Source organism: Panthera pardus, unplaced genomic scaffold (assembly GCF_024362965.1).
Source record: "Panthera pardus isolate Hobbes unplaced genomic scaffold, ASM2436296v1 HiC_scaffold_15, whole genome shotgun sequence".
Lineage (NCBI taxonomy): Eukaryota > Metazoa > Chordata > Mammalia > Carnivora > Felidae > Panthera > Panthera pardus.
Genome location: NW_026526710.1, coordinates 37792722 through 37817408, shown reverse-complemented (window position 1 = coordinate 37817408; position 24687 = coordinate 37792722). Strand labels below are relative to the sequence as shown.

Below are 24687 nucleotides of genomic sequence, written 5' to 3'. Positions count from 1 at the left end.
ATTACATGCAAAATTAAAGGACAAACGGCAAACTAGAAAAACATTCTTAAAATGAAATATTACTATACTGTATAAAAACATTTAATAAATGTTTATTAAATGATGTGTTCGTTGATTAAATGTTACTGTTCTGAAACCATTAGGGAAAAACAAAGGTAATTATTTTGGATAATAGCAAAAGATAACAATATTACCTTATTGAAAATAAACACTTTAGATTGGCCATTCATAATTTAGTGTAATTTTATTTTCATTATACCTATAAAGGAAGAGTAAAACACACACAAAAGTAAGACTCACATATTTTTCATTTTTAGAAAATTAAGTCCCTTAGGGTAAAAATCATTTTATTTCCTATCCTTCACACAGGTTCACTGTGAATAGCTTCACTCAGATTACCTAGGTTTTGCTGTATGACTCATTAACTGGTGTAATTAAAACAAAACAAAACAACTTGTAAAAATGTCACTCACCTGACATGGAAAATTAAACAGATAGAATGAATTCTAAAATTACCTGAATTTAATGAAGGATAGATCTAACTCTCTCAAGAGTTATAACTGACCGTTTTTCTAACAGGAAGAACAAATTCAGAATATGCTTTAAATACCAATTTAAAAAAGAAACTGAGAAAATATGAATAGTGGCTAAAAAGATAAGTGGTTGCATTCAATGAGAATTTTTATTTCAATTATCCACAAAACGATATTATAATACCTTATAAAAATACTAAGTTTTAGGCTACCATTATTCATTTAAAAAAGTGTGCTAGGAGGTTGTTTTTGCCAACTTCCTTTTCTGGTGAGGGTTAAATTCCACAATAAGACACTGAAGACGAAAAGCTGCTGGAAAAAAATCTTCAAATGTACAAAGTTGTTTTATTTTTCTTGGCAATTTAAAAATACATAACCATTTAAACTGAATACACATTAAGTTAGTGTTTTATTTCCTTACTATACAGTTGATATCATAAGGAACTGCTCCATTTAGTTAAAACCTAATGAATACCACCAACTTTTCCTGACTTTTCTGAACACAATTAGTACATAAACATAATTTTGTTATCTTTTTTAAAAAGCTTAGAAAAATTATAATATCATAGTTCACATAAAGCCCTTTAAAAATCTGATGTCCCAGGATGTAGATGTTCAGGGTAAATGACAGCAGTCTTCTAGAAGACCCTCTTGGAAGAGGGATTCAATACTAAACAGGTTACGTAAACATTAGAAACCTCCACAATTTTTAGTACCAAAACTGTTACCAACTTGCATGAAGCTCATTTGTCACATTTTAAAATGGTCTGAATTTCAACACAGTTATCATGGCACACAATTTTAAACTTAATGATTAAATCAATTAAGTGACTGTAGGTAAAACCAACTAGGGACTGTTAGGTTTTCAGGGTTACCGTGGAGCTGGCGGGTAGGAGTTGTGAACAGGGCAAGTAAAACACGACAAAGCTCACTGTTCTTACTAAGATTCAACCATTTTCTTAAATGAATGTTGATCAGGAGAAAAAAAGAATTCTAAAATATGGAAACCCGATGCACTGCATTAGAAGTGTGACTATAAAGGAGAATATTTTAAAACATAAATACCAAAACAAAAACAAAAATACCAGACTTTTGTTCATCAGATTCAGTTCCTTTGCTAGACACTTGAACCAATAATGCTGCTATTCAAATTTATATTTTGGAGTTTCTTTTTGAGTCGATCATAAAACTCTTGAGTTTTATTTCTACATTTTGGATGGGCAAAAACTGTCCCCCCTTTTCACCACTGTTGTTATTCTCAATAAGTTCTCCTCCCCAAGTCAACTAAATTCTAAAAGGGAAAAAAAGATCACCATTAAGTACATTTAAAAAGTTAGTGCAGATTTAAACATGGATTTGAAAACGAGTTCTAAAATTGTTTCGCATAAAGGCTGTATCATTGGAATTAGTGGGAAGCCTTAAATTAACTATTTGAGGCTGTAACACTCATTTAGTGTTTATGTTAAAAAAAGATTAGTTTTAGTCATACCTTGTAACTCTTAAAATCTCAGAAAACAGAGAAGTGAGGAGCTGTGAGTGCCAGCAAAGCAATTTTGTCACTCCTTAATATTAAGCATAACATCCCATCTGTAAAATTTTCACATTTTCTTTTCTCATATTTCTTTAAATATTTTCCTCTCTGTCAATCTATATTCAATAAAAGCAAAAGTGCATTTAAGTCCCTGATCTAGTGATATTTTATATTCGTGGCACCCATCACCATAAGTAATATTAGAAATATCTCACAGTACCAGTCTACTTTTTAAAAAGGACTGTTTATATGCCAGGTCTTATTTTTTGATGCTATCTAAAGTTTAAAAGCTTTCCCCTTGGATCAATGCAACATTGTAAAAGATTAACTCACTTCCTAGTTACCATTACTCTAAACTGAGCTATTCAGAAAATGACTAAAGTAAAAATCTTCTACTTTCCAGTTCCATGAGTATTAACATAGTGCATTACATTTTCAAATGCCACTACTGTGGTCTAACATTTCATCAAGTTTCAGAGGCTGTTTATATTCCTTTTTGCTTCTAAAAACCTGGCCCATTTCCATGCAAAAGAAGGCAGGTATTAAGACTGCATATTAACAGTTCAACTTAGAAAAAACTTGTGAGAACAATGAATGCAAGAAATCTTTAAAAACTGGAATGGAATTGTTTGGTCCCATGAAGCTGCTTAACTTTAGATTTTATTATGGTAGAACTGATTTTATCTCCCAAGTTTTGTCTATTACGATATATAATTTTCTCTTAGCAATTCTGAGTTTGGGGAATAAAAGAAATGAAGTGGTTTATAAAGAAGTAGCCCTGTTGCTCTTCACTGTTATGCTCTCCTCACACTATCATCAATATCACAACTATACTTCTTTGGACCCTGAAATAAGTTGGAACTTTAGAGTTTAGAGTCATTGGTACTTTAGAGTTTAACACTTGAGAAAAAAAAAAAAAAAGTGGTTTGTGCAACCATATCTGGAATTCCAGTTTACCATTAAAAACATGCAGAATGAAGACTTTCTTCTTTTGATTCCTGTAGGTAAAGTAAAGAAGTCTACACAGGTTCTTTACATTTTGGCAGATTTACGCATATAAAAGGCTACGTGGATTATAAATTTTCTCCTGGCTGGTACTGTGGCTCTGTAGCAGTGAAGTAGTCTTCCAAGAAGGACTGAATATATTCAAACGTTGGTCTTTCATCAGGGTCCTTCTTCCAACAAAGATTCATCAATTCATGTAGGGATTCTGGGCAGCCCTGAGGGCAAGGCATCCTGTATCCTCGTTCCACCTGTTCTAGCACTTCACGGTTTACCATACCTAGCACAGAAGATTCAAACATTAAAAAGAGTGATCCCAAACCCCACTAGCAAAACAGAACAAATCCCCTAGCCACTAACTGATCCAAGGTATAGGAAGTTTATTTAGTGAAACGATTCTTTCAACAAAGAAGTAAAGTAAATTTTAAATGTCAACTATATCAAGAAGAGCTCAGAAAATGCTAACCTGTTCCAACAGGTCTCATTTTTTTCATTCCACCTAAAATCTTACTTTTAACACTAATGCCTTCAAAAGCCAACCCCACTTGATTAATAAGAATTTAGAGTGCTACTTCGAAGTACCAATACTTTCAGATATTAAGAGTCAACAAAGACCAAATTTGGGTTAGTGAGGGTCAGTGGCAAGATAATGTCTAAGAGAACTTCCAAACAGAAATTCAGAAGAAATTTTCAGAACAATTTCAGAAGAACTAATGTTCTAGTGCTGATTCTGCCAAATATATTAACCATGTAACTATATCGATGCACTTCCTTGAAACAGTTTCCTTATCTAGTATCACCTGTTTGCCTTTCTTCAAGTTATTATACACAATTCCCTTCTTGTATTCTTTTGGAATCCTGCCCCCATCAGTAGCTCACCTTGTGTTATGACAGGCTAAGTAAGCATACCTTAAATTATTTTTTTATTTTTATTTTTTTGCATACCTTAAATTATTGGAGGTGTGGGAGTAGTGTGAGATGACCCAGGATATTTAAAATATGCTTATTATCTGAGAGAATAGTAGAGATAAAAGGCCCTTTTGGAAAATGTCCTAACAGAGAAAGATGAGGTGAATGCAGGACACAACTTGTGCATTTGCCTGATCTCACGGATTGTGATTCACATAGGATGCTGTCCATCCAATGACAAAATAAAGAGGAAGAGAAGAAAGGGAGAAAGAAAGGGAAGGAGGGAAAGTAGAAAAGGAGTGAGGGAGAGAGGGGGTGAGAGAGGAAAGGGAGAAAAGAGAGAAGAAATAAATGCCTTTCTTCCCCTTAACAATTTTTTTGCTAATAAACTCCAGTTAAGTATGTTGGCATAACCAAGAGCTAAATGAAATGCCAGCTTACCTGGATATGGCACTCTGCCTTTTGTTACCAGTTCTGTCTGCAGAATTCCAAATGACCATACATCAGACTTTATAGTAAATCGACCATACAGTGCAGCCTCAGGAGCTGTCCATTTGATCGGAAACTTTGCACCTAAAACAACATTGACAATCTTGCTTAAGTAAATTGTTTCTAAAAATCTTCTTGTGTAAATAGAGCATAAGCAGGGTTGATGTTCTGTCAATATCTTTATTGTATGTGTCATCAGCGTCAAATTCTTCAAAAGTACAAGATATGTGGGAAAAATTCTTATAAAATTTATATTAAAATAAATCACATTTCCTCCTGATAAATCAGTAACATAAAAAAGAGAAATGTTGGTAGGGATTGAATGTTCAAGAAAATAGAGGTGGAAACTCTTACAAGCAACTAAAAACATAAATATAGGATCTATAACTTTTTAGCACATCTAGCACCTAGTAGCTGTAGCTGACTGTTGATGAAGGCATATTCTGTTGGGTTCTAATTTTAAAACCCTGTATTAATTTATTCATATATTTAGAATATGCTTTTTATGCACAAGACATTTGCTAATCATTATGGGAGACATAAAAACACAGCCTTTGTGAATCTTAGACACTTAGTGTGGAAATAAGATTACAGGTATCTTACATACCTATGTATATACTCAATGTTGTAAAATATAAAATAGTTCTTTAGATATTCAGAAAAACAGAAGATTAATTTTCACTAGCAGTCATAAAAAGTTTCATTTAAAAAGTAGCAGCTAGGTTAAATTTTAAAGAATGGTTAGAATTTTTATAGGTAAGGATTATAGAAAAATAGGAAGGTATTCTAGCTGGAGGGAACTGCACAAAGGTATAGAAGCTTTTTTTCTTTTCCCACACTACTTTCCATATATTCTCTTGACATTAATTACATAACAATTTGCTTTATAGTTATTTATATATGTCTACTTAGCCTATTAAAATATGAACTCTCATTTACTGAGCATCTACTATGTTATGTAATGTCAGGCACAATACTTTCTTTCACTGAAGTTTCACAACAATCTTACAGAGCAGGTATTACCGTCTGGTCTTTATATGTAAGGAGACTGAGACATAGTCAAAAAGGTTAGAAACTTGGTTGAAATCTCTGGGTAATAAGAGACGGAATTGGGATTCAAAAACACACACTCTTTCCATATGCATCTACTGTATGTTCACTAAGTGTGTACTTAGTGAAAGTTTAGAAAGACAGACACAAAACAGAAGAATCAACCTTATATTAATTTCTACAAGTTCTCTTCCCTCTGTACAGTGTTAACCTTCCAAACGTTTTTATCACATTATATATAATAATTACTGTAAATTTAGTGTAGAAATGGTTTCCAAGGCCTTTACAAAACTGTACGCCATTTCTCAATTTATTAACTTCAAAAACACCTCTTCTGATCCTTAGTGTAGTAAAATCTGGATGCTTCTGGAAGCTTGTCAAAAAAGGAATTTTAAACTGTTTCTTATTTGTTGACATGACAAAAGTAGTAAAAAAAGGAGTGTGCTGCTCGCTATATTTATAATGTAAAGAACACCAAGTCAAGTTCTTTCTTGAGGGAAACAACATCAGAAAGTCATGGCATCATGTATAGAATTTTATGAATAAAATCAATGTTTCTTTGACTCTTCTGAGCAGACCTAGAGCTATTCTTATTCTACAAAACCCTGAATATTCCAAAGAATGGTAAGAAAATCCAATGAACATTAGGTTACAAGGGTTTATTAAAAAGTAATTTTACCTTGTCTTGCTGTATATTCATTGTCTTCAATTAACCTTGCTAAACCAAAATCTGCTATTTTGCACACAAGATTTTCTCCCACAAGAATATTAGCAGCCCGAAGATCTCGATGAATATAATTCATTCTTTCAATATATGCCATACCATCAGCAATCTTGAAAAGGAAAAGAAAAAGATGTATGATATAAAGGGGACAGAGAGGGGGAGTCAGAAAAGGGAGAGCAGGAGAATAAACTGCAGATGTGTGTGGCCCACAAAACCTAAAACATTCATCTGGCCCTTTACAAAAAGGGTTTGCTGACCCCTACTACCGTATCTAAGAACCTTGAACACAGGACCATGGACTAGACTTAGCATATGCTAACGCCACACACGGACAATTTCTTTGTATAGTTTCTCTAAACTGTCAGATACTGTGGACATCTGGATGCTCACCGAGAAAGGGGTCTTATAACCAACATGTCAACTAGAACCCTCACCACATAGCTGAATAAAAACTTTTTTTCCCACCATTTTTTTTTAATGTCTATTCATTTTTGAGAGGGAGAGAGAAAGAGAGCAGGGGAGGGGCGGGGTGGTGAGAGAATACCAAGCAGGCTCTCTGTACTGTCAGTGCAGAGCCCAATGCAGGGCTCGAACTCACGAACCGTGAATCAAGACCCGAGCTGAAATCAAGAGTCACGCTTAACTGACTGAGCCACCCAGGAACCCCTGAATAGAAACTTCTAATAGTTTTCACTCATATTTAAAAACAAAGATTCATGGGAATAAAAAGCACAGCATATGGATATAGTCAATGCTGTTGTAATAGCATCCTAAGGTGACAAATGGTAGCTACCCTTGTGGTGAACACAGTATAAGGTACAGACTTCTATTACTATGCTATATACTTAAAACTAATGTAACATAGGGTTAACTTCAGTTAAATAGAAACAAAACTTTTTAAAATATACATGGTAATAAAATTTAAAAACAAACACAAAAATTCAGAAGAGTAAAACTATCCCATTTTAAAGTATATACTGCCATCTTCATTCTTGTTTTGGATTATATTATATAAAAAGTTCAGCACATCGTTTAGATTTCCAATATTTTCTTTGGAATAGCAATCACTCATTATCTTAAAATTTATCTGCTAAATACAAATACATCTAGATTTCATATTTGTAAATGCATATGTTTCTGAAAGGCTGTAAGATACAGGACAGCACTAAGTACTGAGAATTACATGCTTATTTCTAATATTAGTACGTTATATGAATGTTAGATACCACAGGTCTTCAGACACCATCTGTAACATAAATCAGATTGGATTATCCCTAATGTTCCTTTCAACTCTAAAATTCCATGATTTCATTATACAAACAACAGTCTTCTACTAAGATTATATTTTTATGTACACTTTCAATTCAAATTGATACATGTACAGATAAATACCTGAGCAGCCATATCAACCAGTTGTGGGAGCTTCAAATATTTTCCATCTCCTTCCTTCAGGAAATCCAATAAGCTCCCTGTAAGAAACAGAAAAATGTTATGGAAAATAAATTTTAAATTAGGACTGTAACAAACATTCCCCTACCTCCAAATCACCACATCACAATATAAAACTTAAGCTTTTCATTCTTTAATATTTTTTGCAGCTTTGGAATTTCTGAATAATTATCTTTAATATTCTAGAAGAGGTCCCTAAACTGAAATTTTAAAAACATCTTGGAAAACATGGAAAATTTAATCATCTCACTAGATTGTAGGCATTCCTTCCTTGTTTTGATCAAGATCAACAAATCCCAATTTTGAGCCAATAAGCAGTATTAGATACCTGTATATTTTTAAGTCAATCTGAATCAAGAACACAGACAACTAGGAATATCCTGGGGTACTTAAAACCAGACCTAGGTGACTGACTTGATATGGAATTGCTTGTCTAATGAACTTCTCTCACTTTTAGCAGAAAATACCACAAAACAGCAAAGTACTATGAATAACAGCCGACAGAAAGGCTACAAAAGTCTGGTTGTTATTCCTGTATTACTGGTTAAAAACCTACCATGTACCTGAATTTAATAAAAAAAAAAAAAAAACAAAAAAAACACAAAAAAACAAAAAACCAGATGAACCAAAATTAAGGTACATTTTTAAAACAACTACACTGTTCTCTTCAAAAATAATAATGTCATGAAAGACAAGAAAGACTAAGAGAGGGACTGCTCTGGATTAAAGTCCTGAACATACATTCATCTGTCCTGGAGCTAGAGTGGGAGCCTGCTTAAAATTCTCTTTCTCCCTCTGCCCCTCTCCGCTGCTCACACACTCTGGTACTCTCAAAAAACAAAAAACAAACAAACAAAAAAAAGTAAATCACTCCAATTATAATATGAAAAATGAAATTCGGCCAAAACTGCACAAAAAGATTAAGTTTAAAAGTTCCTGTGATAGTCTAGGAAAGCGAGACTATTATGTTAAAATCTAGCAATGACAGTAGGAATACAGAGAAGGGGAAATTTTCCAGAGAGATGTGGTTAATGGGATCAACGGCATCGAATGGATTATTATTACACAGGGGGGTGGGAAAGTGAGGTTGTTGGGCCCCATCCCCAGAATGTGCATCTCTGAGTTTCCTGATGCTAATGTTGCTGCCATCCAACACACTACAGACTCTTACAAATGGGCAAGAAAAGACAAGGACATTCACCGCAGCACTGTTTGTCACAGTGACAAACTAGAAGCCAACCTAAATGTTCACTGGGAAAGGAATGAATAAACAAAGGTATACTTGTACAGAATCTCATTCAACAGTTACAAGTACACAAGTTAGATCTTCTCTTATCCATATGAATAAGTAAATCTCAAGAGCATTAACAATGAATGAAAATGAAGCTAGTAATATTTACATAAGTTAAAAACATACAAATGCTAATAGGTCAATATATATCAATGAATATATATCAATATGAAAGACACAGATGGAAAAGCTAAGCACCAACTTCAAAACTGAGGTTACCTCTGCAAGGGAAACAGGCCCAAAGGAGCCTGGAGGAAGGGCTCAGACATGAACAGGCTCAAGGAGGAGTAAAAACAAAGATGCAATTAGATCTGTAATATTTTGTTTCCTTAGTAGAAAGATCTGAAGCAAATATGGCAAAGTGTAAACATTAGTTATATTTGGATGGTAGGGACATGGTTGTTATGGTATTCTCTGTATGTCTGAAATATCCACAATTTTTTAAAAAAGTCTATGAAAAGTGTTGACATTAAATAAACTTAAATAGTTTTTAAAAAGAGTGCATGGCTGGTTACAAAGTGAAGACAGAGTATTCTTTAAAAAAATCTTGGCTGTGAAGGGAAGCAAAAAGTAGACCGGTAGGTGAAAAGCAGATGTTGACACCAAGAGAGGGTTTTCTTTTTAGATGTAAGAAGGATCAAAAACACAGGTAAAGAAATTGTCCTTAAACAGAGGAAGGGACACTTCTTTCCTTAACCTGTAGGATAAACTGACATCAGGGGTGCCTGGGTGGCTCAGTCGGTTAAACATCTGACTTTGGCTCAGGTCATGATCTCACGGTTCGTGAGTTCGAGCCCTGCATTGGGCTCTGTGCTGACAGCTCAGAACCTGGAGCCTGCTTCAGATTCTGTGTCTCCCTCTCTCTCTCTGCCCCTCCCCCACTCGCACTGTCTCTCAAAAATAAACATTAAAATAAAAAGATAAACTGACATCATATAAATACTCCACATAACAACGTATACAGAAAGAAACAGAAGACACAGTTGTTTCAGAATAAAGAATCTAAATAAGGTACCATGATCAATACATTAAGTAGAACATTATTCAGCATAATAATAGATAATTGTTAAAATCATGCAAAAATGCAGTGCATAGAAATGAACTGCAATTGGTATCATTTGGTCAATTCCTTTTCTCTGACAACACAGAACGTTTTGGGTCTTATCAGTGGTCCTTAACCCTTTTTATGTTCATGGGTTGCTTTGAAACTGACAAAAATGATGGACTCTCTTCCTACGAAAACATACATACATATATAAACATAACTTCACATAACTTCAGGGGAAGTTGATGGATCCTTTGAAACTCATTCAAGATTTTAGCAGAGGAGGTACTCACTAAGTAATAGTGAAATCAATTCAAAGGAGTCCTTAAGTTTGTCTCACATACCTCTCCATCCATCCTTATTTCCAACTAGCTGCCTTCTGTACTTTCCACTTCCTATGGTTTTGTCTCCATTACCTCCTATCCTCTTAGCTCTGCAAAGATACCCATACCTTTCTCTTTACCCATCCACAGCCTTCATAATTTTGAAGGGCAATTTAAGACTTGTCTTTTCTACTAATAATTCTCAGTTTATTCCAGTCTATGTGATCTCTTCTTCATTTCTACACTTACTGAATATGTTAAACACGTGGAAATTCATTATGCTTTGGCCTGGAGCTTGTTTGTTTACAGTGAGCTATTATTTACTTTTATACTGAAAATTAACTTTTCAGAAGGTTGGATCTTTGCTCTCTAAATTCAATATAAGTTATTTGGGTGGCTTTATTTCTTTGATACCTTATAATGACTAGCAGAGTGCCCTGTATATTTGAAGTATTCAATACATTTTGGTTGTTAATGTTTATAGAGTAGTCTGATTACAAACATTTCATAGGATATAATGATCATGACACATATGGGTATTAATGGAAGGCTTCTAACACTTGACCTAAGATAATCTGAAGGAAGAATGATTGATGGACTGGTTGAGAGACAAGGAAACCAAATTCCAGATGAAGGAATTTGAACAGAATCATGGAAAACAAAAGCAGTAAGAAGACCTCTCTAACCAGGAAAGTGGGTTTATGTGGGAGTACATGAGGCAATGAGTTTGAATGGATTACAGAGGGTCAATTGCTAAGTACCTGAAACAAGATGGGGAATTATAGAGTTTTAAAACCGGAAGGGTCATCTGTGATCTTGCATTCTAAATCTCCCATCTAGAAATAATCCTAACCTAGCAATCTGACAACATAGAAGTCTATCGTGTCCCCCCAGTTAAATAATTCTTTTTTTCTTAATTTTCTTTTTTTAATGTTTATTTATTTTTGAGAGACAGAGACAGACAGAGCATGAGTGGGGGAGGAGCAGAGAGAGAGGGAGACACAGAATCCAAAGCAAGATCCAGGCTCTGAGCTGTCAGCAGAGAGCCCAACGCAGGGCACGAACCACAGAGCCGTGAGATTGTGACCTGAACCAAAGTCAGGCGCTCAACTAACTGAGCCACCCAGGCGCCCCAAATAATTCTTGAAATCAATATGCAAAGCTAAATGGACCATTAGCTTTACCTCCATTACATTCTTATGCTATCAATATCTTGATTTAAACTTCCTCCTTGTCCCTTTTCTCTCTTCCTTATACAATGCATCCAATGCACTCTGAAAGGGGTTATTTGGCAGTTGTTTGCAGTAGAGATTCTTTCCAAAAAGTGCCATGTGCCTTCAGGGTATTAGGTAAGTTTTGGCTATCAATTAGTAGGTTACATCAGTTCTTAATTTTTGGTCTTGCTATTCCTTTGGGAGGTGGGGGGTAGATTTCCTACAGCAAATATGCAGCTTGTAGTTGGCCCTGTCACCACTAGATGGAACTACATTGTTGGCCAAGATGGACTACTGAAGAGAGATGACATAACCAGTAGCTTTAATTATGGATGAGTGACTCATTAAGAGGAAGAAAAAAAAAAAAAAAAAGATAAAATTCAAGAGGGTAAAAGTGGGACCGGCAACATATTTAGTACTTACTGGTTCCTCTTTTAAAGCATCATCTGTCCCTTCTCTTTATCTTGGCCCCAAACAACCCTGTTACTAAAGATCCCACCTTTGGGTCTAGAGTTTGGGAGAATGGAGAAATGTTAGTGAACAATAGTGGGGAAAAGTTTCTAGGAATCCTGAATACAGAGACTGTGTTTACACTAAAATAAGATAAAATTAATTTCCTTAATTTCACCTGATTTCTTTGCTTTAGGACTAAAGATATAAATATCTAACTGCATTATTTTAATTGATAGAAATATTTTTTTTCCCTTTCCTAGCTATCCCATTTCCTTTAGCCAAATGGAATGAAAGACTACTTACTTTCAACATAAATTGGGCTGGCCTGATTTTCCTCTTAAACTTTGTACTCTCCTTTGGAATAACTGGAACTAATCACTACTCCATTAAATAAAATGTTAGATTTTCTCTTTTCAAATGTCTACATAAAAATCTTAGAGAACACGACACATTAAAAAAATTTGTATGCATAAAAATAGAAATGAAGACTTGTTTTTTAAAAAATTTATCAACCTGAATACTCTAAAAATAAACTAATATATACATACCTTTTGACATGAATTCAGTGACAATGTAAATGGGCTCTTCAGAAACAACAGCATATAGAGGAACTAGTTTATCATGTCTTAACTTTTTCATTATCTGAGCTTCTTGAAGAAAAGCTTCTGGCATCATTGTACCTGGTTTTAGTGTTTTGATTGCTACTTTTGTGGTTCCATTCCATGTTCCTAGAGAAACAACATATTTTACTATTTTAATCTATTTATTAAGAGATTTTAAGTCAAACCTCAGTGAGCAGCACTGAGCAGTTACCTTAAATATTTTAGTATATCTTATCATAAGTTGTGGTGCTTTAATCTACTGCTAAACAAATGACAAAAAAACCAGAAGTTCAGATTTCTTACCCATCCATACTTCACCAAAACATCCTTGTCCTAATTTAACCTCTAGTCGCAAAGATTCTCGAGGGATTTCCCAAGCATCTTTTGCTAGACCTTGCGTCTGGGGTTTCACAGTTGGACACACGGTTGTTAACTTATGGCATAAACCATCAGCATGTTCTAGATAAATGAATAAACTACACTGTAAAATGAATTAATTACAAAAATTAAGGTATATATAGTATATCAATGTTTTTAAAAGTTTAAATTAAAGAAAACAAAAACATAATGTTTTATCAGTTTTATGCTAAAACCACAGACACAAAAAAGGGAGTTGTACGTATATAAGAAACAAAACATACAAAAAGCAAAACATTTTTTGTTAAATACCTTTTTAAGGTTATAATTTATTGAATACTTATTATGTCTCAGCTATTGTACTAATTCAGAACTTTATAAATATCTCATATAAGTAAGTCTTGAAAAGCTTAAGTGACTTTCTTAACGTCACCCAGTTAGTAAGTGATGGAGATGGGATTCAAACCCTAGTTCTGGTTACCTCCAAAGTTATGTTTTTGACCACTGTGCTTTACTTCGTCCTAAGGAGAATGCTACCATTAACTGTTAAACAGGGAATCCCAAATTCACAATGGCTTGACTTGTGAATCTTGCTTATCCAATCTTTTGTTGAATATAAGACACGTTGCCTCCCATTTTCAATAAGTAACCACAAAAATCCACATACTAACCAGTGCAATTACAACTGCTCGCTAACATGTTTCTTCAATGTCAAGATTGGTGGTTGACTTGGTAGGCTGTTTGTAGCTAGCTGTCACTGAAGAAGAGATTGCCATGGGAACTCCCTTACCTCTAGTATTAAGAATTTAAAAACTTTCAGATGCATTCATGTATTAAATCAGCAATGCAAAATTTTGAGACAGAAGAATCTGATACCGAATATCTTTCAAAGGTCCTTGAAAAACCAAAAGAATGTCTATAGTTGCTATAGGTTAGTTTTCCAGGAAAAGAAAAATGCATCTGCAGAATTAAATTTCACTGGATTTATATTTTAGGAAGTTTTATGTGATCCAGCCCATACAGAGGAATGTAACCTGAAAAGACATCTGATATGGCTTTTTAAGTATTTAGTTTTACCTACTTAATAAATGTTCCTTAAAAATTTTTTGCTTTTATGCTTTTTTATTTATTGTCACAATCTATCTTGGTTTTTAGCTGTTATGAAACGAAACCCCAATGTAAATATTACTCCAGTTAGATACAAGGATTCAAATAATGGTAGTCGAATTTTACCGTATCTAAGAACCTAATTCAGGTAATAAGTATTACCTGTTCTTCATTTTAAAACTACAATACAACAACATCTATAGAACACACTCTGTGTGTAAAGTACTGAGCTAAACCTTACAAGAAATGAAAACAGAGATTCTGTCCTCATAATATACAACATTTAAAAATAGTTTTCACGTGTGAAATCGTCACATACCTGTGTAGTGTTTTACCAACTTCTGCAGGGTATCAAATTGTGCTCTGGTTGTGATATAGTATCCACCGTTGTCAAGTTTCCTAATTTTGTAGTGTTTCACATTGTCACCTCTTACCTCATCCCAATCACGAATAGAGAGAGAATAAGCACCTAAGGAGGGAAACAAATACTTTTTCTGTATCTTTCTCAAAATACGGTCCAAGAAAACTTTTATACTTACATTACATTATAATTACCTTTAGTAGTTTCACTCTCTCGTACTAAGAAAATACCTCGTTGATTCCCAGGATTCAGAAGTAATCTTTCAGCATCTTTTCTCCCCATTTTGCCAAAATACCACCTGGGAAAAAACAGTGTTTTAAGTTAGAAATGTGTAAGGGTTGGAAAGATTTACATAAGTATCAGTAAGATTCGAGTGGAGGGGAGGGGTGACAACAAAGAGCTTCAGAAGACAGCTTAAAAACACAGCAAACACAATAAAAGATCTTTTCTAAATAGAAGTATTACAAATACTACTGTCAGAACATACTGTCCTAGTATTTCCAGGTACTGACTATTCAACCAGTCTCTTAAACTTCACCCGGAAGTCACAGGATCAGAGAAGTAAAGACAATAATGACAGAGAGAACCTCTAGGTCCCTGACAGATGGAAATACGAAGAGTGCAGTAGGAAGAACAGAAGTGGCTCCCTGGTAACAGTGTGATCATCTGTATTCAGTAAAATGCAAGTAAACTATATCCAAATTACTAGCAACTCTAAATTAGCGTGGGTTTGATTTAATACAGATTTGTGAATAAAAATAAGTCTCTGCTGTGGAGAAGCTCACAGAATAAAACAAGAAGTAACAAGTGTCAAGCAGAACAGAGTTACAGAGACAGATTACATATTGTAAAAGCAATAAAAACAAACACTGATAGAGCACCTACTCTGTGCAAGGCACTGTGTTACGTGTTGTGTTACGAAAACAAAGTAGTATTATTACAAATCCCAGACATTCTTGGTTTGATCTAAAAATATTATGTCACTGAAGGTGAATTTTAATTTTTTAAAAGTTGTGAGAATAGCACATACAACACTCATATACTCCTTACCCAGATTTCCTAAATGTTAAAATTTTACTTTGTCATATTCTCTTACTCTGTGTACTTTTTCTGAACCAATTTAGAGTAAGTTGCAAACATTCTGAATCATTATCCTAAATACTTCAGTGTGTACTTCTCAAGGATATTCTCCTACATAATCACAGACCAAGCACATAAGTCAAGAAATTAACACTGATACAACACTATCAACTGAGGGTAAATTTTGAAGTGAGAGAGTTTGCAGAATATAAAGAGTTAATATGATGTTTTTAAAGAGAAAATATAAAGGATACAGACTAGGCATTATAGTATGATTAATGCAGATTATTTATGATCCTACTGTAAGCAAATACTATGGCATTAATTATTAATTTTCAAGTAACATCTCCTATTAATATGATGTATTAGCTGTATTAAGGCTGGTATGTAATTGTATGTGTGTAAAATTGTGGCTAAGTAGAATGTGCACTAAAACATTTTCTAAAATCAAAGTAATTAATAAAATATGAAGTAGGGCCATACTCTTCTGCCTGAATGGAATCTGCAGGGGCTACATAATTGCTAGGGATATAGCCGTTCTTTCCTGTAGCAATTGATCGTGCTTCCCACCAGTCTCCTTCCCTGTAATACATAAAACAACAATTACCCAAGGTAGACAACTGCTCAGGACACAATTTATTACAGCGTTGCCTTGTATATATGTAGGAAAGAGGTATTACTTCCATTTTTTAATGCATTCATTTGATCAAGAATTAAACTCAAAAGAATACTCAAAAATAGGTTACATGAATTAAACGAATAAGGCTAAAAGCAAAAGCACAACTGCGTCTTTCTCCTCCAAACAAAAGTTAGTTTAATTTTAGTTATAAGATCCCTTTTTTTACACAATTCTTACAACCTAAAACAATAAACTATACTGACTAAAACAATTTGGGAGGTAAATCTTTCAAATTACTCAGTTTCAACTCAATGTTTTCTTTTTTAAAAGCTTTATTCACATATAATTTACACACCAAAAATTCCCCCTTTAAGATGTCATGGGTTTTAATATATTCAGAGTTGTGCAACCATTACCATAATCAATTTTAGAATATTTCGTCACCCCCCCACCCCTCCAGCAAAGAAACTCTGTACCCATTAACAGTCATTCCCTACTCCTCCCCAAGCCTCCCCCCACACTGCCAAACACTAAATCCACTTTCTGTTCCTATGGACATGCGTTTATGGGCATTTCATATAAATGGAATTATACAATATGTGGCGTGGTCTTTTGGACTGGCTTTTTTCACTTAGCATAATTTTTTTCAAGGTTCATCTATGTTATAGCATGTTATCAGTATTTCGTTCTTTTTTACTGTCAAATGCTTTCAACAGTACATAAAATCAGAATGTTCCTTTTTAGTCATTGTAGGGGAAAAAAAATCAGGATGCCTTAGAACTCCTGTAGGCAACAGGCAAGAACAATAAAAAATTTAACTCTGAGAATAAAGTATATTTACAAAATGTTAGCCATAAATATCTAAGTAACACTAAAATCAATTCAGAACATGAGAATTATATTTAGCTTGCAATACATGAGACTTGACTTTTCCAAAATTAACATAAAAGCAAATATTATCAGTCTCTAATGAGGAAGATATAAGTGGGTTCTGCCACTAAAAATTAAATGCATGTTTTGCTTTGCCAGAGAGAAGTAATGAAAATATTTTATCTAAATTGAAATTTTATAAATGACTGAGGAGAATTTGTTCTCTAAAAAATGAGATGAAAAATCCTTTGGCATTTCAAGTACTGACGAACTCATAAGCTTAGTTTGTAGTTTCCTCGTATGTATTAGGCACTTTCAGACACACAAACTGCAAAGTTTGCATTTGTACTAACCACTCATGATTCATTCAAACATTTACTGAATACCCTTTAAGTGACAGACTTTATGAGAAGGTATGCTGGAAACAGAAGTAAAAAGACAGTCTGTACCCTTCAGAAACTCAGCCTGAGAAGAATTTCTCAACCTTGGCACTACTGACTCTTTGTGCTGGATAATTCTTTGTTGTTGGGGCTGTTCTGTGCATTGTAGGATGTTCAGCAATACCCCTGGCCTCTACCCACTAGAAGATAGTAGAGGGACCCTGACTATAACAACTAAAAATGTCTCCAGATATTGCCAAATGTCCCTGGACAATTTTTCCCCAAGGTGAGAACCACTGGTCTAGAAGAATGAAAAGCACATGATACATTATAATCCAAAGTAGTGATGGCAGCTATGATTGAGGTTTGTAGATGGTGCCACCTCAACCAGTAAGGCAGACACTGAATCCAGCAGGAGATGGGGTGTGGGCCAATAGCAGAGGAAGAGTGTCAAGAAAGGCATCCTTGAGAAATGATACAGGAATATATGTTTTGAAGGATGAGCAGGGTTGGCCAGACAAAAGAAAAAAAAAAAATTGGAGAGACAGAAAGACCCATTCCAGAAAAAAGAAACTACGTGTGAAGGCATGGAAAGGTGAGGGGGCACCTGGGTGGCTCAGTTGGTTAAGCATCTGACTCTTGATTCCCACTCAGGTCATGATCTCACGGTTCATGAGACTGAACCCCACATGGGCTCTGTGCTGACAATACGGTGCCTGCGTGGGATTCACTCTCTCCCTCCCTCTCTACCTCTCTCCTGCCTCCCTCAAAATAAATAAACTTAAAAAAAAGAAAAAGAAAAAGAAAGGTGAGAAACCCCAGTGTATTCATACAATTATAAGCAATTTACTATGGCTGCGCAGTTAAGTGAAGAAGGGGAAGCAGCTCCATGACTCACGTCTATCATTGTTACTCCTTTTATCTTGACAGCAACTGGGAGCTACTGTAGGATTTTAAAGCAGAGAGACATGATCATATTTTATATTCTGGAACAATAATAGATAACAAATGGGAACAAGAAAGTTTGGAAATATGACTGGAAGTAAAGAGACCATAATATATATTTTGATAAGTTATGAGCTGGTTGTTATGCCTGCTAATGAAATTATGGGATTTATTTTCCATAACAAGCACTGAATTTTCTTTTTTTTAATTTTATTTTCTTTTTATTTGAGAGAGAGAGAGTGCGTGCAAGTCGGGGAGGGTGGGGGGAGATGAACTGTGTAACCCAGGCACCCCCAAAGAATTGAATTTTCAATTCAAGCGTTGAATTCTTAATGGGACACTGAATGTCTAAGAATCACCTAAGAACAAAAGCAACTTAATGTGATCAGTTCGGGATGCTGGGGTTCCCTCCCTGAACTTTTTCCTTTGTCTTTTTAAGAGAAAGAATTAAGATCCTTAAATCATCTTATACTTAAACAGGAACATAGAATTCTATAGACTTCTTTTTTTTTTAAGTAATGTACTTACTTGCATCTACTCCCTCATTCTTCACTCTTTAATCTCTACTGTTCATGGCAAAACACACACTGCAGCACAATTTGTAGAAGTAATAACTTCTGGCTACAGCAGTAGTTATTATGCCATGTGTCTCAAGAAACTAAATCCATCATCCAACCCAGTGGGCAGAGACCCATGCCTCACCACTCTCATGATTCAGAAATCAACCAGTTAAGTGGTTTCGGCATGAAGACTAGGTTTCTGTCAGTACTTCTCCCTCACAAAACATTCCCAACACTTACGTGTTGTTAATTATTTGAAACCGTTCACCCTTCTTGAATGAAAGGTCTTCTGTAGTTCTAGCTTCATAATCATATAAGGCCACAAATATAGTAACACCACCTATCGGAGCCAAAAACAAAGACAAAAACAAAAAAACAACCAAGGTAATTATATGGATAAAGTAAAATAGAGAAAAAAAATTGTCAGCAAAAAAGCTAAGCATAATTTTCTTCCTAGTCTCCAGAATCTATTTTTAAATGGAGACTTGGGCAGCTAGAGCTTAGTTAAAAAGATGCTCTCTTAAGACTTCCCATGAAACTACTGTAAGCTACAAATTCTAAAATTCTATACACCTACAGAAACAAATTTAACTCTGGCTCATAGTAGCAAGGTCTCTGACTTGGAAAGACAGTCAAAGTTCAAATTAATTCTTTGGCAGAAAAAGCATTAACAAGTACTGCAAATTACTGGCACTGATCATCTCAATTTCTGATAAACAATGGGTGAACATTTCCATCTGTAAGACTGATCCTTCCTAGTAACAGCTAGGGATTTAGTAAGATTAGTTAGTATACTGAACACTTAAAAGTTAAAAATGGCTTGTTTTTCTTAGAAATTAAGTGATATGACTGATATGAATTATAAATTCCAAAAATAACTGTCATACAGAGCACTGTACACAAATGCTTAACAGATCAGGACACTACACAACTAAACCATTACCTGCAAACAGAAGAATAGAATGGATTGATTTACTCTTCTGCCCTGAGCTCCAGTCATGTATTAACTGCCTATCTGACATGTCTACTTGAATGCCTAAGCAAATGGCACTATCTGATCAGGTAGTCAGCCAAGTCCCTATACTAGCACTGTTAGCTCTACCTCTAAAATACCTCTTATCTACTTTCTTTTCCATTTCCACTGCTGCCACCTTCATCCAAACCCTTGTTATCTCTGCTAGGACTCTTGAGAGAAGTAGCCTCCTAACCCACTTCTTATATACATTCTCCACACAGTTAGTTGCCACAGTGGTTTTTAAAAAAAGTAAATTCAATTATGCAAATCCTCTATTTAAATTTCTTCAACTGCTTTTTCTTGGTTTTTGAATAAAATCCAAACTTCTTACCAGAGTCTTTGAGGTCCTGAGTAATCCTAACCCTTCAATCTTACAGTAATCAATTCTACTCTCTGTTGTCCTCATTGGTCCTCAAAACTGCCAGGTTCATCTGTACCTCCTAAACTCTGCTGTTGTTCTCTCTTCCCCAGAAAGCTCTTTTTCCAGCTCTGCACATATTTAGGTCATTCTCATCAATCAAAACTCAGATCAAATGATATCTCAAGACTGCTTTCCTTGATCAGCTAAAGGGCTTTCACCTTTATTAAATGGACATAAGTAAAGTGCTTAGGTAACTAAACTATGTCCTTAAGGATCAACATTTACTTGAACCATTCTGGACTACTGTCTTTCCCAAACATATAATTCTGAAAATAACTTGAACTTTTGATGATAACTGAGAACACCATCATGGCGATCCGTTACTGAGGTATTTAGAGCTAGGGAGTTGGGAATTAAACTATAACTGACCCTTTGATGTCCACAACTCCTCAAAACGAACAGTCTCATAGAATTCACTTATGGCATTCCTCTGGCACTATTATTGGTTTAGAGGTAAGCAGACTGAAGGGACAAATTTATAGTCCAAGCTTATAGAACAGATTCCACTTTTGCCCCCTCTGATGGTTAAGTAAGGACACATGTTGCTGCTCAATTTGATGCTAGCAGCTGTTTTGCCAAGCCTAAGGTTAAAGCAGAAACTCTAAGGGCTACTGGAAAGAGATCAAGGACTCGAGTCCTTGATGACATTAAAAAACTACTGTTATATCAAGGAATCCTAGAGCTCACTCTACCTTTTTAAAACCAGTTATGTTTTGTTACTCAAGGGAAAAAGTATCCTGATGTGGAAACCTTCCACAAAAGGAATCTTTTTAAAGTTTCTAACTAATTTTTTAGAGCATTTCTGGCTCCATGAAAGGTTGTCAGCTGTCACTTCTTCCTGTTCTCTGAAAGTAAATCATAAAGTAATAAATGGAGTTCTGGAACAGAACATTAAACCTTGTCTCTCTTGCTTATCTCTGGCTCTGAAAAAAAAAATCATTTAACTCTGAGCCTTAGGACTTTTCTTTTTAAAATCAATCAGTATCTGATAAAAAAAAAATACCATCATCACTACATTACCATTTAATATTAAGTAACTACTATAATATTTTAATACTGGATAGTACATTATAAACCTGAAAACTTATAACATTCTTGAGGGAGGGGTACATGTTTTTAATTTTTATAACCCCAGGACCTGCCACATAGCAGGCACTTCATAATTACTTGAAAAATGAAAAATGAAATAATGGTGTAACCAGTCGATAATCACCAAATTTTCCAGAACAATATCTATGTATACAATAACACTTTAATTTTTACGTTAGAAGTTTAATTTTCACATAAACTTATTAAGTCCCCCAGGAACTTACCTTTCTTACAAGCAGTTATCTTTCTTTGAATGTACTGCCTAAGGTCACATTCCCAAACAGACAACAGAACTGTCCATTTAAATCTCACCTGTTAAACCAGCAGGATACGAACTTGGCACCACTGCGAATGAAGAAGATGCTCCTCCAAAAGGTGTCACCCCTGAGGATCCTCCAAATGGTGTCATGGAAAGACTGTTAAAATTCACAGATGCTCCCTTTGTTGAAGACGATGGGGCCACTGCAGTGTGTTCTGCTCCATAATGGCTGACACTTGCACTGACAGGCTCTGGAGTGCTTTCAGTTCTATATTTAATGGTTGGACTTTTGTTCTCTTTACTTTTAATGCAGCCCATTATCAAATCTACAAAGGCGGTAAGGCAAATATTTTGAGAAGCGGTTAATATAAAGGATACTTCAAAAAAACTCAATTTAAAACTTCACTTTAATAAAGGAATTGTTCTTCCACAAAAAAGTAACATTAACAAAATAAAAAACTAGACAACTAAAAATGGAGTTTCTTCTCCTTACTTATCTTTATTACAAGTCTGCTGAGGCATCATTCCAATCATATCATTCTCCAACTCAACCACCTTTAATGGTCCAATGACAACATGCCATAGTGTGCTGGGAAAGCCACTGGCTTTGAAGCCAGAGGCGCCTACATTTGAATCCTGGCTTTCTACATACTAGCGGAGTATGCTGCCCAACCTGTCTGCACCTTACCCTTACATGAAAAAGAGGGATAATAATAACATCACTTCATAAAGTTTTCTATGAGGATTAACTTAAGTTTATTACAGGTTCCAGACAATATGTGGCACGTAGTAAGTACTAGCAAATACCAGCTGTATTCCTTCTATCTATAAAAGCCCTCTGTAATAGAAATATAATCTGAGCCACATATATAATTTTCAATCTTCTAGCAGCCAAGTTAAAAAATATAAAAAGAAGGGGCGCCTGTGTGGTTCAGTTGGTTAAGCGGTGGACTCTATTTCGACTCAGATCATGATCTCACGGTTACTGCCTGGGATTCTCTCTTTCCCTCTCTTTCAGCCCCTTCCCGCTCATGCGTGAGCATGTGTGCATACTTTCTCTCCCAAAATAAATAAACAATAAACAAATTTTTTAATAAAAAATAAAATTTATTTAAATGATATATTTTATTTAATCTACTGCATATAAAATACAATTATTTCAACATATCAATAAAAAAATTTTTAATGACAGAGTTTACATTTTTTTTTTTTGGTACTAAGTCTCAGAAGTCTGTTATATATTTTAAACTTATAGTACATTTCTATTTGGACCAGGTACATTTCAAGTGCTCAGTGTCTATATGTGGCTAGTAGCTACCACGTATAGAACAGGGTAGTTCTGTAACTTTTTTCTTCCTTATCTACAGTCACACTCCCAATGCTTACCAAATCCAATCCCACTCTATCTTTCCAACTTTATCTCCTATTATTTCCTTATGCTTATCTACACACACACACTTTCCTGTTTCCCCAATACATATGCCCTGTGCTTTCCCAATTTTGTGGGGATTTTTACATCTAAAACTTCTCTACCTGCTATAGTTCTATCCATTCACTGAATGTCACCAAAAATGCTACTTTTCCATTCAGGCTTTTCCCCATAAATGGCAAAATATTGTCTTCCTTAAAACATCCAGTGTACTTTTGGGGAGATTTTTATATGGAATGCTTACCTTACCATTTTGTATCTTGTTTTTTGCTTACTGGTGTAATTCCCACCCTACCCCCAAATTACTGGCAATACATTTCTTAAAATCAAGAGTTACTCATCTCTTTGTGCATCTTACAAACATGACTCATATAATAGGTTACTAATATTACAAATCTGCATTATTTTATTCACTTCTTATGGGAGCACTAATGGGGATTTCATTAATTCACTTCCTTTTAAGGGTCATTCTAATTTTACAGTTTTTCCTTTCTTACATGGCATTCAAAAGGAAGTAGGTGAGTGATTAAGATGATTGCCTCATGAATTCACAACGACTGAATATTTATGACCTTAGCTATATAACATCTAAAATGTAGCTATATTGCAGTAATCAGACAAGAAATAAAGGGCAACCAAATTGGTAAGGAAGAAGTAAAATTGCCACTATTTGCAGAGACATAATACAGTATACAGAGAACCTAAAGACTCCACCAAAAACTATTAGAACTGATGAATGAATTCACTAAAGTTAGAAGCTACAAAATTAATATACAGAAATTTGTTGGAGTTCTACCCACTAATAATAAAGTAGAAGAGAAATTAAGAAAACAATCCCATTTATAATTACGCTAAAAAAAAAGAAAAGGCTAGGAATGGATTTAACTAAAGAGGTTAAAGACCTGTACACTGAAAACTATAAAACACTGATGAAAGAAGTTGAAGACAACACAAATGTAAAGGTATACCATACTCATAGACTGGAAGAATTAATATCGTTAAAATGTTTATAACACCAAAACAGTCTACAGATTCAATGTAATCCCTATCAAAATACCAACAGTATTTTCTACAAAAGTAGAACAAATAATCCTAATAATTGTATAGAACCACACAGGAAATGAATAGGATAGGCAGACTTGAGAAAGAACAAAACTGAAGTATCATAATCATACATTTCAAGATATACTACAGTTATAGTAATCAATCAAAACAGTATGGTACTGGCATAAAACCAGACCCAAAGGTCAGTGAAACAGCATAGAGAGCCCAGAAATAAACCCATGCTTACATGGTCAATTAATCTACGACAAAGGAAAGAATATACAATGGGGAAAAACAGTCTTTTCAATAAATGGTGTTGGGGAAACTGGATGACTACATGCAAAAGAATGAAACTGGACCACTTTCCTATACTATACACAAAAATACACTCAAAATGAAAAGAAAAAAAAACCCAAAATGGATTAAAACACAAATGTGAGACCTGAAACCATAAAACTCCTAGAAGAAAAACAAAATGTTAAGTAGTAATCTTTCTGACATCAGCCTTAGCAACATATTTTTTGATCTTGTCAGGC

General features: G+C 34.7%; 1 protein-coding gene across 3 annotated transcripts in view; it reads right to left on the bottom strand.

Moving 5' to 3' along the window:
* Positions 1–225: 225 nt before the first annotated feature.
* YES1 (YES proto-oncogene 1, Src family tyrosine kinase) overlaps positions 226–24687 on the bottom strand; it is a 67306-nt gene continuing 42844 nt past the window's right edge. For all 3 annotated transcript variants that reach the window (XM_019418347.2, XM_019418346.2, XM_019418348.2), the window contains exons 2-12: positions 21732–22004; positions 19135–19234; positions 16004–16102; positions 14635–14738; positions 14399–14548; positions 12919–13074; positions 12562–12741; positions 7631–7707; positions 6194–6347; positions 4417–4548; positions 226–3346 (exon numbers count right to left, since the gene is read on the bottom strand). In XM_019418347.2, the coding sequence (XP_019273892.1) occupies positions 3138–3346; positions 4417–4548; positions 6194–6347; positions 7631–7707; positions 12562–12741; positions 12919–13074; positions 14399–14548; positions 14635–14738; positions 16004–16102; positions 19135–19234; positions 21732–21996 (1626 nt within the window). In that variant the 5' untranslated portion in view covers positions 21997–22004 and the 3' untranslated portion in view covers positions 226–3137. The remainder of the gene's footprint in view (positions 3347–4416; positions 4549–6193; positions 6348–7630; positions 7708–12561; positions 12742–12918; positions 13075–14398; positions 14549–14634; positions 14739–16003; positions 16103–19134; positions 19235–21731; positions 22005–24687) is intronic.